This window comes from Sceloporus occidentalis, unplaced genomic scaffold, assembly GCF_023333645.1.
Source record: "Sceloporus occidentalis isolate IW3139 unplaced genomic scaffold, rSceOcc1.0.p SCAF_1, whole genome shotgun sequence".
In the NCBI taxonomy this organism is placed as follows: Eukaryota; Metazoa; Chordata; class Lepidosauria; order Squamata; family Phrynosomatidae; genus Sceloporus; species Sceloporus occidentalis.
Genome location: NW_028316981.1, coordinates 198,666,602 through 198,683,403, shown reverse-complemented (window position 1 = coordinate 198,683,403; position 16,802 = coordinate 198,666,602). Strand labels below are relative to the sequence as shown.

Here is a 16,802-nt window from a genome sequence, read left to right as displayed (position 1 = left end):
TAAAACTAATATGAAACGGAAATAATTTGATTTGTCCATCCCCTGACACATTTGTTTCTGTAAATTAATTTGCCTATCTCTGTACAACCTTAGAGAAATATGTCCTGTGTAAAAAGGCTTTTAAAATAGTTTAGCTTTATTAGGTCTACTGCTTGTGCAACAGCCACTTGGTCAGCAGCATCTATTTCAGCTATGCCCAGCTCACCACCGCCTCCTCTTCTACCTCAGCCTTTTATGTGTGAATGTGGCAGCGACAGAGGCCCAGACCTGCTCCTCTGTCTTGCCTGCAAAAGGAAGGCCAGCTGCTCAGTTGCTGCTCCCAGGATGACTGGGTGCAAAGGAGGCAGTGACTGAGCAGCAGGTTGAACAGCGACCAAGGAGCTAGTCCAGCAGCTACCATGATAGCCTATTTTATTTATGGGATTTATATCTATTTATAAACAAATAGATAAGGTAAGAAGGTATCTTAGTACCTTATCTTAGTAAAAGATTTATAAACTACTATAAAATGTGATCTCTAAAAGAACTTGGAAAGCTGAACCCCAAAATACATTGGCTGCCTTATACACAATGAAAAGAAATGAACAAAATGGATTTAAATTTTGAAGGATTTGAGAATGAGAGAAAATAGTTGGATAAAATTCTCACTAGTAAAAAGAACAAAAAAGGTGAAACTTTATAGATTATTGCTAACAGGAGAGATGGAACAAGACCAAATCCAAGACACAATGTTGAAATGAGCTCTAGACATAGGAGAAGAAATTGATCTTGAAAATTAGATATATTTGGTGGGGGGGCGGGAATGTCTCAAGGTTGGTATTTAACATCCTTAAAAATGTCAAAGATTTATTAAACAGAACAAAGTAAATGCTGGCTCCACACGTGGTGGAACTGCCCTAAAGTGAGAAAGGTTTGGGGGGAAATGCATAGAACAATAAATAAGATATTAAAAATTAAATTTCAAATGAAACCTGAGATTTATCTTCTAAATATGCCTAACAAGATAACAAAACATGCTGAAAAGAAGCATTAGAAAATACCTTTATGCATGTTAACTATAGCCAGAATACCATTGGCTCAAAATTGGAAAATAACACATTCCAATAATAGAAGAATGACTGTTTAAATTAGTGGACATGATCAAATTAGACATGTTGGTAAAATCACGAAGTAATAGAGAAAGTAGAAAAGAATTTGTCTCCAGTTGTAGAATTTTGCAAAAACAGCTAGAAGAAATAATCGTATAAAGGATGTGATGTAAACAAAGGATAGCATGTGAGATTCATATCACTATGTTATATAAGTAGTATACTGAAGAAACACAAAAATAAAAAAGTGTATATTGAATCAGGAGTCAAAAATAGACAGAAAACTGAGACCTATGAAATCAGATGAATGATGGGAAGTTTGTATAGATGTATGTTTGGTTATATGTATGTTTGTAATATTTTATGTGATTTTAAATTAATAAAAATAATGGGAGGGAGAGAACAAAGCTGGCACACAGCAGAGCCAGAACTTACTTATGTTGCAATATCTATGTTCATTTTATATCTTGGGAGGCAACGGATTGCCACTTCTTCCCCACACATTCCCCATTTTGCTTCTAGGTAAAGAAAGTGCCCATAATATAAGAGAGCAAGGACATTGGAAGATTGAAAATGAATTTGCCAAAAAGAAAGATGAGGCTGGTTAGATTAGCCAAACAGGTGTTTGTATGGTAATATTAGTGGCTTGTTCAGCTCTTTAAATTGTTTCAAAAGGAAAACTTATCATATATGACTAAAGGCCCGTACAGACAGGCCAAAATAAAGCTACTTGGAGGTATGCAGTTTAAATGACACACGTGTCATAAAAGGCCAGAAGCTGCACCAAAGCTGTGCTCCAGTCTTTAGCCTCCGTTTTCTCTAGATTCAGCTTGAGTTTGTTTTCCCTCATCCAGCCCATTACCGACTCAAGACAGGCATTTAGAGGAGAGATGCCATCCTTGGTCACTGCAGCAGTCGGAGACATAGAGAAGTAAATTTGGGTGTCATCAGCATACTGATAACACCGCACCCCATGTCTCCGGATGATCTCTCCCAGTGACTTTGTGTAAACAGCATGGGAGACAGAATGGCACCCTGAGGGATGCCAGATGTCAGCTCTCTTTAACGAGAAAAGCTGTTTCTCATCATCACAATCTGGAATCTGCCCGAGAGGTAAGAATGAAGCCACTGGAACGCAGTGCCCCCAATACCTAACTCCCTCACATGTTCAAAATGATACCATGGTCTATGGGATCGAAGGCCGCTGAGATGTCCAAGAGCACCAGCAGGGTTGCATTTCCCCTGTCAATGCCCAGACGGAGGTCATTAACCAAGGCGACCATGGCAGTCTCAACTCCATATCCCACCCTGAAACCGGTTTGAAATGTATTTCTGACCAAACCTTTCAGGAACAGTAATTCCTCCTTAAAGTAATAAAGTGTTTTTGATTGTTGTTGTTATCTGCCCTCAAGTCAACTTTGACTCATGGCGACCCTGTGGATGAGACATCTCCACGACCCCCTGTCCACAACTACTCCACTCAGGTCCTGCAGGCTCAGGCTTGTGACCTCCCTGATTGAGTCTAACTATCTGTCATGTGGTATTTCTCTTTTTCCAGTGCCCCCTACCTTTCATAAAAGAGACATCATTGTCTCTTTTAATGATTCATGCCTTCTCATGGTGTGGTTAAAGAATGACAGCCTCAGTTTAGTCATCCTGGCTTCCAGGGAGAATTCAGGCTTGATCTGTTCTGGAACCCATTTGTTTGTCTTCTTGGCCATTCACAGTATCCTCAGCACTCTTCCCCAGCATCACATCTCAAATGAGTTTATTTTCTTTCTATCTGCTTTTTTCACTGTCCAGCTCTCTCATCTGTACATGGTGATCGGGAATATAGCTTGGACAATCCTCACTTTGGTGTTGTGAGTTGTACCTTTACAATTTGGGATCTTGTCCAATACTCTCATAGCTGCCCTTCCCAGCCTTAGTCTTCTGATTTCTTGACTGCAGTCTCCATTCTGATCAATATTTGATCCAAGGTATTAGAACTTTTCAACTATTTCAATTTTCTCATTATCTGGGATGAATTCTTGTAGATCTACTGTGGCCATTATTTTTGTTTTCTTAACATTCAGCATTAAGCCTACCTTGGCACTTTCCTCCTTAACCTTCTTCAGTAATTGCTCCAGGTCTTTGTTGGGTTCTGACAGTAATCTGTCATCTGCATATCTTAAGTAGTTAATGTTCCTTCCTCTGATTTTCACTCCTCCTGCCACAAAGTCTAAGTTTGCTATGCATACAATGTTGTCTGCATACAGGTTGAATAAAAAGTGATAGTGTGCCTGGCCCCTTTCCCGATTGGGAACCATTCTGTCTTTCCATATTCATTTCTGACAGCAGCCTCTTGTCCTGAGTACAGGTTACACATCAGGACAATCAAATTTAGTTGCATTCCAATTTCTTTGAGTGCATTCCATAGCATTTTGTGATCCATGCAGTCAAAGGCTTTGCTGTAGTCAACAAAGCACATGCTCATGTTTTGATCTGTAGGCCTAAATCAAATGTAAGGCTAGCACTATAGCACAGCATGATTCTTCCCTTCTCCCCACTGCAGGCCTTGAAGTTGCCCAAACCCATTTCCAGAGGGTTCCCAGTCCTCCAGAGCAGCTTTACTGCGGGACTTACAGGCCATTTGCCGGCATTTATGTGGGAGGCATTTAGAAACAGCACTATGGAAAGGGTAAATTGGATGTGCAGTTTTTAACTGATGATTTTCCAAATCAAACTACCCTATCATAGTTCCCTTGCCCTGAGCACCACCTTGAAGCCTGGCAATGGAGTGATAAGAAACTCTGGTATAGAGATAGTCTTTTCTTGGGAAGCACATACGGGGGGCTGCCTCTCCTGTCCTTCACCTGCCACCATTTGTCCTTTCTGCTGCTTTGACAGGAGGTGATCTTGGACACCTTGCATGAACAACAGAAGTGTCCAGCAGGGTTTACACCAACATAATAAAGGTAAAGGTTTCTCTGTTGACATGATTGTTAAGTCGTGTCTGACTGTAGGGGGATTGTGCTCATCTCTGTTACTAAGCTGAAGAGCCAGCGTTGTCAAAGACTACTCCGTGGTCATGTGGCCAGCATGACTGCACAGAACGCTGTTACCTTCCCAATGAAGTGGTACCTATTTATCTACTTGCAGTTTTACATGCTGTTGAATTGCTAGGTTGTCAGAACTGGGACTAGTGGTGCGAGTTCACTCTGTCACATGCCACTTGGTTCTTGAACTGACAACCTGCCAACCTTGGAATTGCTAGTCAGTGCCTTAACCATTGAACATAATACCCCTGTAGAACTGAGACTGTAATATGCAGTTGTCCCTTAATATCTGGGGAGGGGGCTCTTCTGGACACACATGTGGATGCAAAAAACCACAGGAACTAAAGTCCCATGGTTTTCAATGGCCATGGCCTCATGCACATGCACCCATTAGGGGTAATGGGGCTTGTCATCTAGGATTTAGACATTCGCAGATAGCAAGCCACATTACCTCTAATGGCTGCACATGCATGAGGCCATGGCCATTAAAAAGTACAGGACTTGAGTTCTCACAGTTTTTTGCATTCAGATACTTAAATCTGCAGGTGGCAAGCCCATGATTGGGATGGGTGGGCTGTATATTGTGTATGGTCAAAAGTCTGACTCATAGGCTGCATGCAGCCCCCCAGGGCCTCAACCTTGCTCCACAGCCCCTCCACTCCAAAAAAAATTGCTTGAGAATGGCCACTTGTCTTCTACTTTTGGTTTATTTGTGTGTGGGTTGTTTTTTTTAGAGGAACCAACATGCCTAAAATAAATTAGGGAGGTAAACTAGGGAGAAAGGGCCACTCGTGTCCTTTAATGTGTCTGATACATTGTTTGGGGTTTGGAGACAAGGGATAGGAGCTTGTGTTATGCTGCAAAATCCTGAGGGCTGGATGCAGCCATTCAACCTCTGGCAGTTGCCTGGCCCTGTATAGGTGCAGAAAATATTGCAGTACATTCCAGTAATGTAGAATATCAGTTGCAATTCAGTTTGCATCTTACAGCAGAAGGGCAGGGCTACTCACTAAGAGTGTGGGTCATCTCTGTAATGGCTTTATGTTTGCTTGCATGTTCCCAATGTTCTGTAATCAAACAAAACTACAACCACCTAAAACACTGAATGTGATACTTACTCATCAAAGCTTTGCAAAGTCACATAAACATTAGGGTGAACCGGTTCCTAAGAGAAAAAAACCTTTTCTGTGATTTTTAATTTTGGGCTTTGGGTAAAAGGCACGGCAGCAAGCTGGGTTTTCCTTGGTCCTGACACTGCTTGTGTTTCATACTGAGGCTGTGTTTCATCCAGATTACGTCTGTGTTCTTCCTTGCATGTGTTGGCTTTTTTTCATTGACATGCTTAAATTCAGGCATCAGAGCTGAAAATGTAAACACAATCTCTGTTTCAGTATCATATTTGGTTTTAGGCTGTAGCTGTGCTGACATGGTTTGTCCCAATAAGTAAGAAGTGCAGAATAAGGTGAAAATAGATATGCTTTTTAGTCATCCAACTTCTGACGGTGTAAAAGCTTTTGAGTTGCACGGAATTCTTCAAAGACTATCTTTTCCATTTGCTTGTACTGGAAAAGGACAACCAAATTAATCATATTCTTTCTCCTTTTTCCCCCCTCAGGTCCTTGAGGCAACTAGAGTCAGCCGCAGGAAGAGTGCCCTGGCACTGCGGTGGGAAGCTGGCATTTATGCCAACCGGGAAGAAAATGAATAGATCTCTTGGCAAAATGAGAGAGTTTCATTTTTTCTGCGGAGACTAAGAAACCAAATAAGAAAACAACGTTTTAATTTTTTTAAAAAGCTGCATCATTTTAATCTGATATTTATTATAACTCTGCCAGTCTCTGCAATTTCATGTTCGGACAGGAACAATCCATATATATTGTATATATCTATATGTATACACGCACAAACATACAGAACATCTATGCTAAAAAAAAACCATCTGCTTAACCCCCTCAAAATAAACATGAAGAAGAGTATCTGCTTAGAGCTGATGTCATCACTAGAGATAAAAAAACCTGCAATAGTCATAATCCAAAAGGACAGCATATTTCAAACCGAGAAGAATGGACACCTGCCTTCTTCTTTGTATTTGGAATAAAAATAGTTTGGCCTGTGGAACATTACATCACAAGATGGCACCTCATGTGGAACTAAACAGCTGTTCAAACATTATTTGAATCTGAACAACAGCTCTTCATTGCATCTGCAGTGTTTTAAGACGAGGGCTATTATTGTGTTATATCCTAGATAGCCATAACATATCAAGATAGATATGTATATATTTGCTGTTCTTAAGAATTAGGGGGGACTTTTTGAAGTCAATTTAACTGATTGAAAAAGCAAACAAAAGAAAAAGAGGCTGTTAATTTGCAAATGTGAATGTATAATCCATATATTTAGCCATAAAATATATTTTTTTCCTGTTATTTTGAAAGGTGGTAGTAAGACGGACAGTTGACAGACTGTTCACCTTTTTTTCTTAACTTATCATAGGCAAAAAAAAAAAGATTGCCATCTCTTATTTTCATAATCAGTATGCTTATTACAAGTTTCTTTTCAGTACTGCTGCACAAATCAGTAGGTAGGTTAGAAGAGGTAGAAGGAAATGCCAAATTGGGATATCTTACTTTTAGTGGTCTGTATGCTTGTGGTTTATCAGTTGACCTCTTCTTTCTCAGTGTGTATTTCCATTATCATCTGTGTTTAATGGAGAACAGTTTTTATGATGGTGCAGCAGGGAATACATAATAAAGTATGTAAAGAACAATCAAGCTGAGTTAGATAGGTTACGGGCAGAATCCAAGAATTTTGAGTGTTCTCTACCGAGGCAATAATTGACCCTCAATCAGACTGATAGAAAGAGGGATATGAAAGACAAATAGTTATATCTTTAACTATATTTATGCTACATATAAAGGTCTTTGTGTTAATAGAGCTGGGTGGGGGTTGTTTCGTGTTACTGGGAAATGAAAAGTTGAGGAAGGTAATAGAGTGCGAATGAAAGATTAAAGAAGGGCCAAAGGATTATTTTTGCTGTTCCAACAGTGTTTTCAGAGCTAAAAGATTATATAGGCGATGTAGTTAAAGTGTAGACTGAGAATCAGTGACAAAGGAATATGCTGTGTGTGTGTGTGTGTGTGTGTGTGAAGTTGGAATATTAGGATGATGAAGAGATGTGGCTGTACAGATTATTTTCTCCAAAGCTGTTTGCCAGCTCTAGGGGTATAAACATTTCTTTTTGTATTAAAAGGGATATAAAAAGGCACTAAACTGATGCAGTATTTGTAATAACGAAGCTGACCTGACATTGTATTCGCATGAATTAACATTTCAGAAAGTATTGAACATTTTTGTAATCTGGCATTTAGAAAAGAAATGTGATATTTATTCTTGTGCTTTCTAGTCTGGCATAGTATTAGAGGCTGCCAATTTATCCTTCCTCTGTTCAGGGAATGTGGTAGTATATGTAGTGATGGAAACTCATAATTTCTAGACTAGAATCACATTTGGGACAATTGAGGGAAGTGGTCCATGCATCTTTAAAACAAATAGGACTTGTGGCTATTTTTTTACAGGGAGTTAAAAAAATAGTGACCCATTATCTCATTTTCTTTTATCTCATATTATTCTGTGTTTCATATTATGAGTGAGATGTTGTGTTCTGATATTTTAATTAGACAAGAAACTTGCAACTTTAAATAAGCTGAATCCTCCCAGCAATTGTCCATGTATATATTCAGCAGTACAATGAACACAACAGCCTTGCAGAGGACTCTTTTCCATATTGTGTGTGGAAAAATAAAGTAGAAATGTTTGGATACAAATAGCTTACTGCTTAGATGACATTGCCTGTGGTGGGTTTTGATGAAGCCACAGTTTAACATGTTATACAGAGCTTCTGTTGCTAGCAGTAGAGAACTGAACATAATAATTCCTTGTGTACGCTGGCAATAGGAGAGTCCTGCTAATATGCATTGGCTTCACTGCTGGATCACAAGCCAGGTCAGAGCCAGACATGGTGAATCCTATAATCCTACTATCCAGTTAGGAAAAAAATATTTTACATTAAAGATACTTAAAATTAAAGATTTACACTCTCTTCTCATTATATTTTAGTAAAAAAAAAAAAAATTGGGTGCAGTCCAGCCAGAGTTAAACACTGCTTTATCCGTTTCTACAAGAAGATGTTTTTACGTGTCCCTTGTTGAAATCACTTGAGTTTTGAAACTGCTTAAGTTTGGCTGGGTTGTGTGCAAGGAATTTTTCACAGTCTACTAAATACTCAATGGGAAAGAGGAAAAATCAGTATGTAGAAATAGGGAGATGACACGCAGTAGCCAGGAAAATGGAAGAGGTGAGGAGCTATTGACATTGAAGAACCTCTGTCCCTGGCCAGCAAAGGCCCATTTGTGTTTCCAGTGGGTTTGTTCAGCTATTAGTAAAAACTGCCTGTACAATCAAGTTAGGGTATTTAAACTCCAGAGGATTGGGTTCTTTGAAACGAAATAGAAAAAAATCTCAGAATTGTGAAGAAGCAGTGAGATTCTGTACTGAAAATACTGTTAAAATTAAGCTAGCATTGCTCTGAAATAAAAAGATGAAGCATGGGTGTGGTGAGGAAGCAACCGATACTCTGTACAACTCTTACTGCAAAACGATGGTTTTATAATGAGGAGAAATAAAACCAAAGATGATACATTGGCTTGGAGATGGACATTTTCTTCCCTTTTCCTTGGTTGTAGTCAACTCAACATGAAGAAAAAGGAGTTGTTAAGGAAATTCCCCTTTTTCTAAAAGCAAAAATAAAAAAGTGATTTCCAAAATATGTTGCATTTGTCTGAGCATCCTATTCTGCCTCTTTGATTTTTTTCCCCAAGCACATTTTTCCCCAGTGGCAAAAATTAGATGCACCTTGGGATTTATTCACTGTGCTGTTTCTCCCACTGCAATTTCAGTGGTGTTATTTTGTTATTGTGAATTATGAGTTTCTCTTTCAGGAATTACGGGTCTTGAGTACCATTTACAGCAATAATACAGCACAGAGCATTCATAGCATAGCAGCTAGCATTTCCTGTTGAAATAAGAGACAGGGCTCCTGTCCCTTTAACTGTTATATAGAAGAGGAACTTGCAGCAGGTGTCCCACGTATGATAAGCAACACCTGTTGAAATTTCTTCTTCTACACAGTCATTAAAAGGACAGGTACCATTTCCTTTTTCTCACCTGGCAACCCTAATACACCACTGACTAGGCTGTCCAATTTTTTGCCTTTCCTACAACTGCTTAAACTAATAAACAGGAGTTTATTGCACAAGGCCAGTAAAGTGCCAGGATAACAATGCATTTGATTCATACCTCTCTGCAGACAATGTTCTGTTGTACTGTGGGAGATCATATTAAATGTCTTTTTATGGGAAAAATCCAGTAATGACCTCCTTTACCTCTTCTGAAACATGATTTGCAGCACAAATGCTCAGTAGAGCTTTTCTGCTGATTTTGGGTGGTCAGTGAGCATGCTTTGGGTGAGGAAATGGTCATGATCAGGGGTAACCTAGACCCTTTTTCCAGAGTCTATTTTTTGCTCTTCTGCCATTGCAATGCTGCTAGAGCTCTCTGTCTCTCTCTCACACACATTTCCCTTCTCTATCAGCACCAGAGCTACACATTTTCCGTAGTGTTTTCACTTACTTGATTGTAAGCAAAGACTGAGCAAGCCTCCTGCCTCTTCCACCTCCTTCCCAAAACTTCTCCACTTTTACCCTCTGTTCATATGCAGTGGTGCAAGCCTCTCTCACCCACATGACTTTCCTGGGAAATGGAGGGAAGGGAGAGCACAAGCACCAAAGGCAATATTGTCTGCTATAAGGTTTTGGCACTGACAGGCACTCTAATCCTGGATTATGTCCTAAAGTGCAGGAGGTAAGACTGCAGTCTCAATTACATACCATTTTGGGAGGCAATGCAATTGTAGCAATAAGCTCCACAGACAGACAGATAGATGGGACAGGTGGCAACAGAAAGGCTTTATTGCAGTTGGCTTTCCCCATGCAAAGATAAAAACAATATTTTTTTACCCAAATCCTGATATAATTGAATTTTGGATTGACAAAAAGTTAAGCATTACAATTACAACTATAGCATGTTTATTTCTATACTTATCAGTGAACTCAGCACTCTCTAAGGGGATTATCACATCCAAGGCTTACCGTGCTTAAATTGCTGGTAAAATGTCCCAGAAGTGTGGGTGTGTGATAGCCAGTCGCGCTTCTGAAGCATCACTGAAGTGTACCCTCTCCTCTCCTGTTGACAAAGCATTCACAGAGCAGCCATTTCTTCAACAATGGGAAAATCTGTTTTGAAGAAATGGCTGCTCCACAGATGCTTTGCTGATGGGAGAAGCGAGGGATTTTGTGTAAAAGGCTACTGGCCTGTCTTTCTTTTCTGGGTTTTTCTTGTGTTAGAAGACCAAATTACCCCATAAAAGCTTAGGCTGTTCAGTCCAATATGTTTTCCTCCCTGTCTGAAGGGATAATATCTCCACCAACATCCCAAAGTTGGCTGTTACTGAGCTTGACAAAAAAAATGTGTTCCTTCCAAGATACTGAGAATTGATATAAAATAGTGCAGGGAAGCTACCCTAGCCTGGCAGTTCTCAAACTGTGCTTGTCCAGATTTTTGGACTTCAGGTCTCAGAAGCCCCAGACAGCTCAGGCAAATTCTGAGAGCTGAAGTCCCAAAACATCTAGAGGACCATAGTTTGAGAACTACTGTGCTAAATTATTTCAGGACTGGCTTAGAAGTCTAGTACTAATCTCTTCACCTGTCCTTTGCGTCAGGAAGAAAATATCAACACTCAGGTTCATTTGAGAGCCTCATTCTACTTGTAGAATATTTTGTGCACTCATTTCAAAGTACAGTATATACTGTTCTAAAGCTACAGGTCAGGGATGAGAATTGAGTGACTCCCCAGGTGGTCTTGGACTGCAAATCCCATGAATCTTCACCATTGGCTATTCAGGGTACGACTAAGGGTCACAGTCTTTATGGAGGGACATGCCTTTCATCCATGGCTCTAGTTGGAAAATTACTAAAGTGCAGTTTACTCCTAAGGAGGCAGCATGATGTAGTGGTTTGAGCGTTGGACTATGACTCTGGAGATCTGGCTTTGATTCCCCATTCAGCCATGGAAACCAACTAGGTGAACTTGGGTGACTCACACACACTCAGCCTCAGAAAACCCTGTTCACCCTAGAATCATCATAAACCAGAAACGACTTGTAGGCATGCAACAGTTTACTCCTAGCAGTTGCACAGTATAGGTATACCTCAGTTAACAAATCAGATGTGATGTTTTCCTGGGACTGAACTAACCGAAAATTTGGTACCAGAGGCAGAAATAACATGGAAGGAATAAGAATAGGTTTCTATCCCAGAAAAGAGAAGGCAGGTTAACATGTTTCAGCAAACTTTCTGTTCAAAATTAACAGTATGCATGTGTGAAGTGAAACAACTGGGTCAGGTATGCCTTAAAAAATTTTGAACCTTCTAGGGACCACTTGAAAGCATCTTCCAAAATGCTTTCAGGGCTTTCTTTCTTTCATGAGCCACCCTTTTTCTTGTGATGTCCATTTTGTTAGCCAGACTTATACATCCACGCTTCCTTAACATGCTAGTGATAGCGGGTGAGACAGGCTTATTGGCTTTCCTCTCTTATCAGTTTTGCTGTTCACACTTGTACTGTAAGTGATCCTGGAGACAGCTATGCTTACCTTTCCCTCTTGCTTGCAGGCAAATATGATGGCTGTAGGATCAGATAGAGTGGAATCCCATTCCTTCCCAGCTCAAGCTTTATTGCATTGTTTGCTGTAGACACACTGCTTAAACCTGACAACTAAAGTCTTTGTTACTCCAGACCTCCTTCCCTCTCCTACCACTGCTGAGCTTGATGCTGCTAAAGAAAAAATGTCCAGCAAGACAGAGGAAGAGGACGAAAAAGTGGTGCTGGGCAGGTGTAAAAAGATTTTGTAAAAAGGAGCTGCCTTGCCAGGTTTGTTAAATGTATGCATATACAGTCAGACCTCCTTATCCACAGATTTTTTTTATCCACAGAGTCAAGTATCCACAGTTTGAAAATACTAAAAAAAATCATAAAATAAAAATAAAATTCCAAAAAGCAAACCTAGTACAGTGGGCCCTTGGTATCCGCTGGGGTTTGGTTCCAGGACCTGCCATGGATATCAAAATCTGTGGATGCTCAGGTCTCATTAAATACAGTGACATAGTAAAATGGCAAAACATCAGTAATAAATTCTCCCAGAACACGGCCATATAACCTGAAAAACCCACAAAAACTAAAACTGGTACTTTGTATTCCAGGAGAAGTCATAATTCACTAGAAAAGCTAATAAAGCAGAAGACGTCACGATTGCAGAGAGATCCACTCCATTAAGGAACCCACGTCCCTGAGTCTGCTAGACCTGAGCAGGGCTGTTGATGACAGAGTGACTTGGAGGTCTCATTCATAAGGCTGGCATAAGTCAAAGTCAACTTGACAGCAGTTAACAACAACAAAGCCAAAAGCTTTAATAGGACACTTCTGAATACTCATGGGAGCTTATTGTATCAGACATAGGAGCTTATCACATAGCTTTTAAAATTGACTTACTGCTCCCGAATCGAATTCTAATTTGATCTGGATCTGGATCCTATCGCATGGAAGCTCCTGGCTTTGCTAAACTTGGATTCTATCCAGAAGTTAAATGGGCTGCACCCACTTGGTGGCAAAAATCCATGCGATAGGATCCAGATGCAGCCCAAATTAGAATTCCATTCGGGAGCGGTAAGTCAATTTTAAAAGCTGTGCTATAAGTCCCATGGAAATATCCCTGTAGGGATAGCACCTATGTTGATATTTCTACTGGCCCCTTGTACTGATGGTCGAGGAGACTGGAAAATAACTCCGAAATGAAATTCTATTGTTGGGGATTGCACTGTTTAGAGGTCAGTGATTTCTAATGGATCTGTGCTGCCATCTTGTGGAGTATTTGAGTAATTCATTACTTAGTGGCTGCTGCTTGTTTCCAGGGCCTGGAAAAATTGGTTTTGTTTTGATTTACTGCAACCATGGCCATTGACCATGGTGGCTAGGGGATTCTGGCAATCATAGAAAAAAATAACTTTTTTCTGATGTTGGTCTGCTAAGAACTGCAAAATCCTAAACTGACAAAGAGTGGGTGGAGTTAGTGGGTGCTTTGCAAAATATTTTTGTTGGTGTTTCAACTTCAACTTATGACATCCCTGTAAATGAGAGCATGTCTAGAGCATGACTTCCTCAGGTCTTGCAAACTCAGGACCACCAATTCCTTGACCAACCTTGTAATGTGGTTGTCCTCTTTTCCTACTTCCTTCCACTTTATCAAGCATATTTTCCAGTATGTAATGTTGTCAAATAATATGTGCAAAGTATAGCAGCCTTGAGTGTAAATAGACACCCTGAGAACTTGCCATTCAACAACAGAACAATACACAGATTAACATGTAAATCGCTTCATCTCAACCAACAGTATATATACCTCACACACCTCCATGCCAGCATTCCCTGAAGATGCCAGCCACAGCTGCTGGCAAAACATCAGGAATAAATTCTTCTAGAACATGGCCTCATAGCCCAAAAAAACCACTAAAAACTATAACAGCTTCAGTTTATTCATCTTACCTTCCAGGGAGAGTTCAGATTTGATTTTGCTCTAGGGTCCACCAGTTTGTCTTTTAGCAGTCCACACAGCATTTCCTCCGGCACCATTTCAAACATGTTTAATTGCTTTCTTTACTGTCCAACCTTTGACGCCCTTAATAGAAAACAGCGAAATCTTCTAATGGGCTAGACATACACACATTCATATCCCATGAACTTTTCCTACCACTTTCCACTTTTTCCCCCTCTCTGTCTCTTTCATTCCTTTCTTTGCAATCATGCTTCTAAATATCCAACTAAAATGAAATAATAAAAGAGAAAACATGTGCCACAACAACAAAAACATTCCCTTTCCAATATATTAACATTTCTAAAATTTTCTTACCCAGATAATGCCAACCATTTTCAGAAACAAAATAGTTAAAAGCTGCTATGAACCAAGCATACTCAAATGCCGAGGAGCCTGGTCTCTGCATAACTCAGTGGTGTAGTCTTGTATCTTTCCAGCCTGCCTCTCCTGAGCAATAATAATACAACCCTTCGGCTCATACTTGCATGCACAGATATTTGCTGCCCAGCTGACAACCCCACAACCCACAAAGGGAGTTTCTCCAGTGCAGAAATAATGCAGTTTTATACTGCCTTACTGTCATGGCTCCTTATGGAATCATGGGATTTGTAGTTTGTGGCACCAGAGCTCTCTGACACTGAAGTCTAAAAAATATAGGCCTTAGTAGCAAAATCTCAGCATTTATCCAGAAGACCAGTGTGATATAGTGGTTTGAATGCTGGACCAGAACTTTGGGAGGCCAAGGATCATCATAACTCAGAAATGACTTGAAGGCAAATAACTACAACAACAGCATTGAACCACTATGTCAAGTGTTTGGTGGTTATCCTATCTAGAGTGTATAAAATATTTAAGAATCTATGGTAGCTTCATAATTCCAGATACCTATAGTTCTGTGTCAGTACTGAGCCTTAATTCCTAAAGCCTATATGACTAACCTGTGCCAAACTTAGAAAAGTTACTTTTGGCAGTGCCAGAATCTCCCAGCCAACACAACTACTGTCCAAGCTGGCTAGGTGATTCTGGAAGCAGCTTTTCCATTGCACATTTTGTTGTTGCGTGACTTTAAGTCACAACCCGACCCTAAGATGGGGTCTTCTTGGCAAGATTTGTTCAGAGGGAGTTTGCCATTGCCCTACTCTGAATCTGAAAGAGTGTCACTTGTCCAAGGTCTCCCAGTGGGTTTCTATTGCTGAGTGGAGATTCAAACCCTGGTCTCCAGAGTCACAATCCAGCACTCACACCACTGCACCACACTGGCTATTATCGATTAAAATTTCCACATTACTTATGCACAAGAAGAATGTCCCTTCTTTTCACCTGTGGCACGTTAGATGGCCACAGTCTCTCTGGCACACCAGGATCTTTCACTCATCTCTGATGAGCAATCACAGGCCATTCCTTTGCCTCTGTTGCTTTTACCTTCAGGTATGCGCTCATCCCAAATCTTATCTCTCTGCATGGCTTGGGAATTGCTTGTCTATAGTTATATAGGCCAAGGTCTCTCCTAGCCTAGGGGCCTCTGTCCTATTTGCAAAACCAAGTGAAGCTGGAGGAAGGTGAGGGGAAATCACCTGACTCAGAAAAGAGGTTAATTGGCAGAGATGCAGCAGTGATCCACTGTGTGATTTGCAACTCTCCCCTCCCATCTCTTACTAATGAAGAAATGCTTTCATGTGTTTACAGAAACAGGATGCGCTTCTAAGAAACAACCTGAAGACTGATGGAGATAAAGATCAGGATTTCTGCACCACCTCCAGTAGCTAATTATAGCTTTCAAACAAGTATCTGTTGTTCTTATGTACCTTCAAGTCAACTCTGATTTATGGCAACCCTGTCATCACACCCAGTGAGTTTCTATGCCTGAGCAGGGATTTGAACCCTGATCCAGAGTCCTAGTCCACCACAGAATGCTAATGGTACATATTAAGCAGTGTACAACAAATTAAACAAGAAAATTAAAAAGATAAAAGCATTGAAATGAGTACAATAATGAAACATTAAACAGATGGGTTAAAACAGTTGTCCGTTTCAGCAGAGAAAGGATCTCAGAAATAACGGGGAGCAAAACCATATATATTGATCATCAAGCGGTCTAGGAAAAGCAGCTATTGATTTTGAAAAAAACAAAAACAGTGTCAATAATATTGTGTCTCTTTAATGTGTCATTTTCTGCTGCTGTTCCATCACCAAGGTTTTTTTTTTCCGAATAGAAAGACTACTCGCATTTGCTAAACCTTGCCAAGTAGTTAATTATATTTGTGGTTGCTGAGTGCCTTCAGGTCGTTTCCGACTTACGGTGACCCTAAGGCGAACCTATCGTGGGGTTTTCTTGGCAAGATTTGTTCAGAGGAGGTTTACCATTGTCTTCCTCAGATACCTTACAAATAACAGTAAGGATGTCTGAAAAGAGAGGCTACTCTATCCCAGCCATCATTCAATCCCAAAATATATTTTACCTATCTGGGGGCGAGGTTCAATTGTATACCATTGTAGTAGAAAACAAACCTGCCCAAAATTAATTGCTTGGTGCCTTTGTTGTCATGAACAAAGCCATTATCTCCTTGGAGAATACTACATGCAGCTTTTAAACTGCAATTACAGCTGGAAAAAAATAGCAGCTTTAATGATAGTTATCACGACAACACCTCCAAGCTGTAGCTGCTGTGTCCCAAAGTGCAGTTAGGGTGTTCTTTTTTTTCTTTGCATTGGTGGGGAAACCTGTAAATGACCTCCCAATTGCACTAGTCTTTGGGTGCTGACGGGACAGTTGTGAGATTGGTAGTCGCATGGAACCAATGTCCCCTCCTCTCCCCTTGTCCCCACTCTCCCTTGCTCTTCCCAAACAGGCTGATTCCCTTTATTTCTTTTTCTTTTTCTCTTTTCTTTCTAAACTTAAATTCCAGATGCAG

At 40.3% G+C, this 16,802-nt stretch overlaps 1 protein-coding gene across 5 annotated transcripts in view; it reads left to right on the top strand.

Moving 5' to 3' along the window:
* PALM2AKAP2 (PALM2 and AKAP2 fusion) overlaps positions 1–8,933 on the top strand; it is a 320,690-nt gene extending 311,757 nt beyond the window's left edge. For all 5 annotated transcript variants that reach the window (XM_089488588.1, XM_089488587.1, XM_089488592.1 and 2 more), the window contains one exon: positions 5,742–8,933. In XM_089488588.1, coding sequence (XP_089344714.1) covers positions 5,742–5,834 — 93 coding nt within the window. In that variant the 3' untranslated portion in view covers positions 5,835–8,933. The remainder of the gene's footprint in view (positions 1–5,741) is intronic.
* The last annotated feature ends 7,869 nt before the right edge of the window (positions 8,934–16,802 follow it).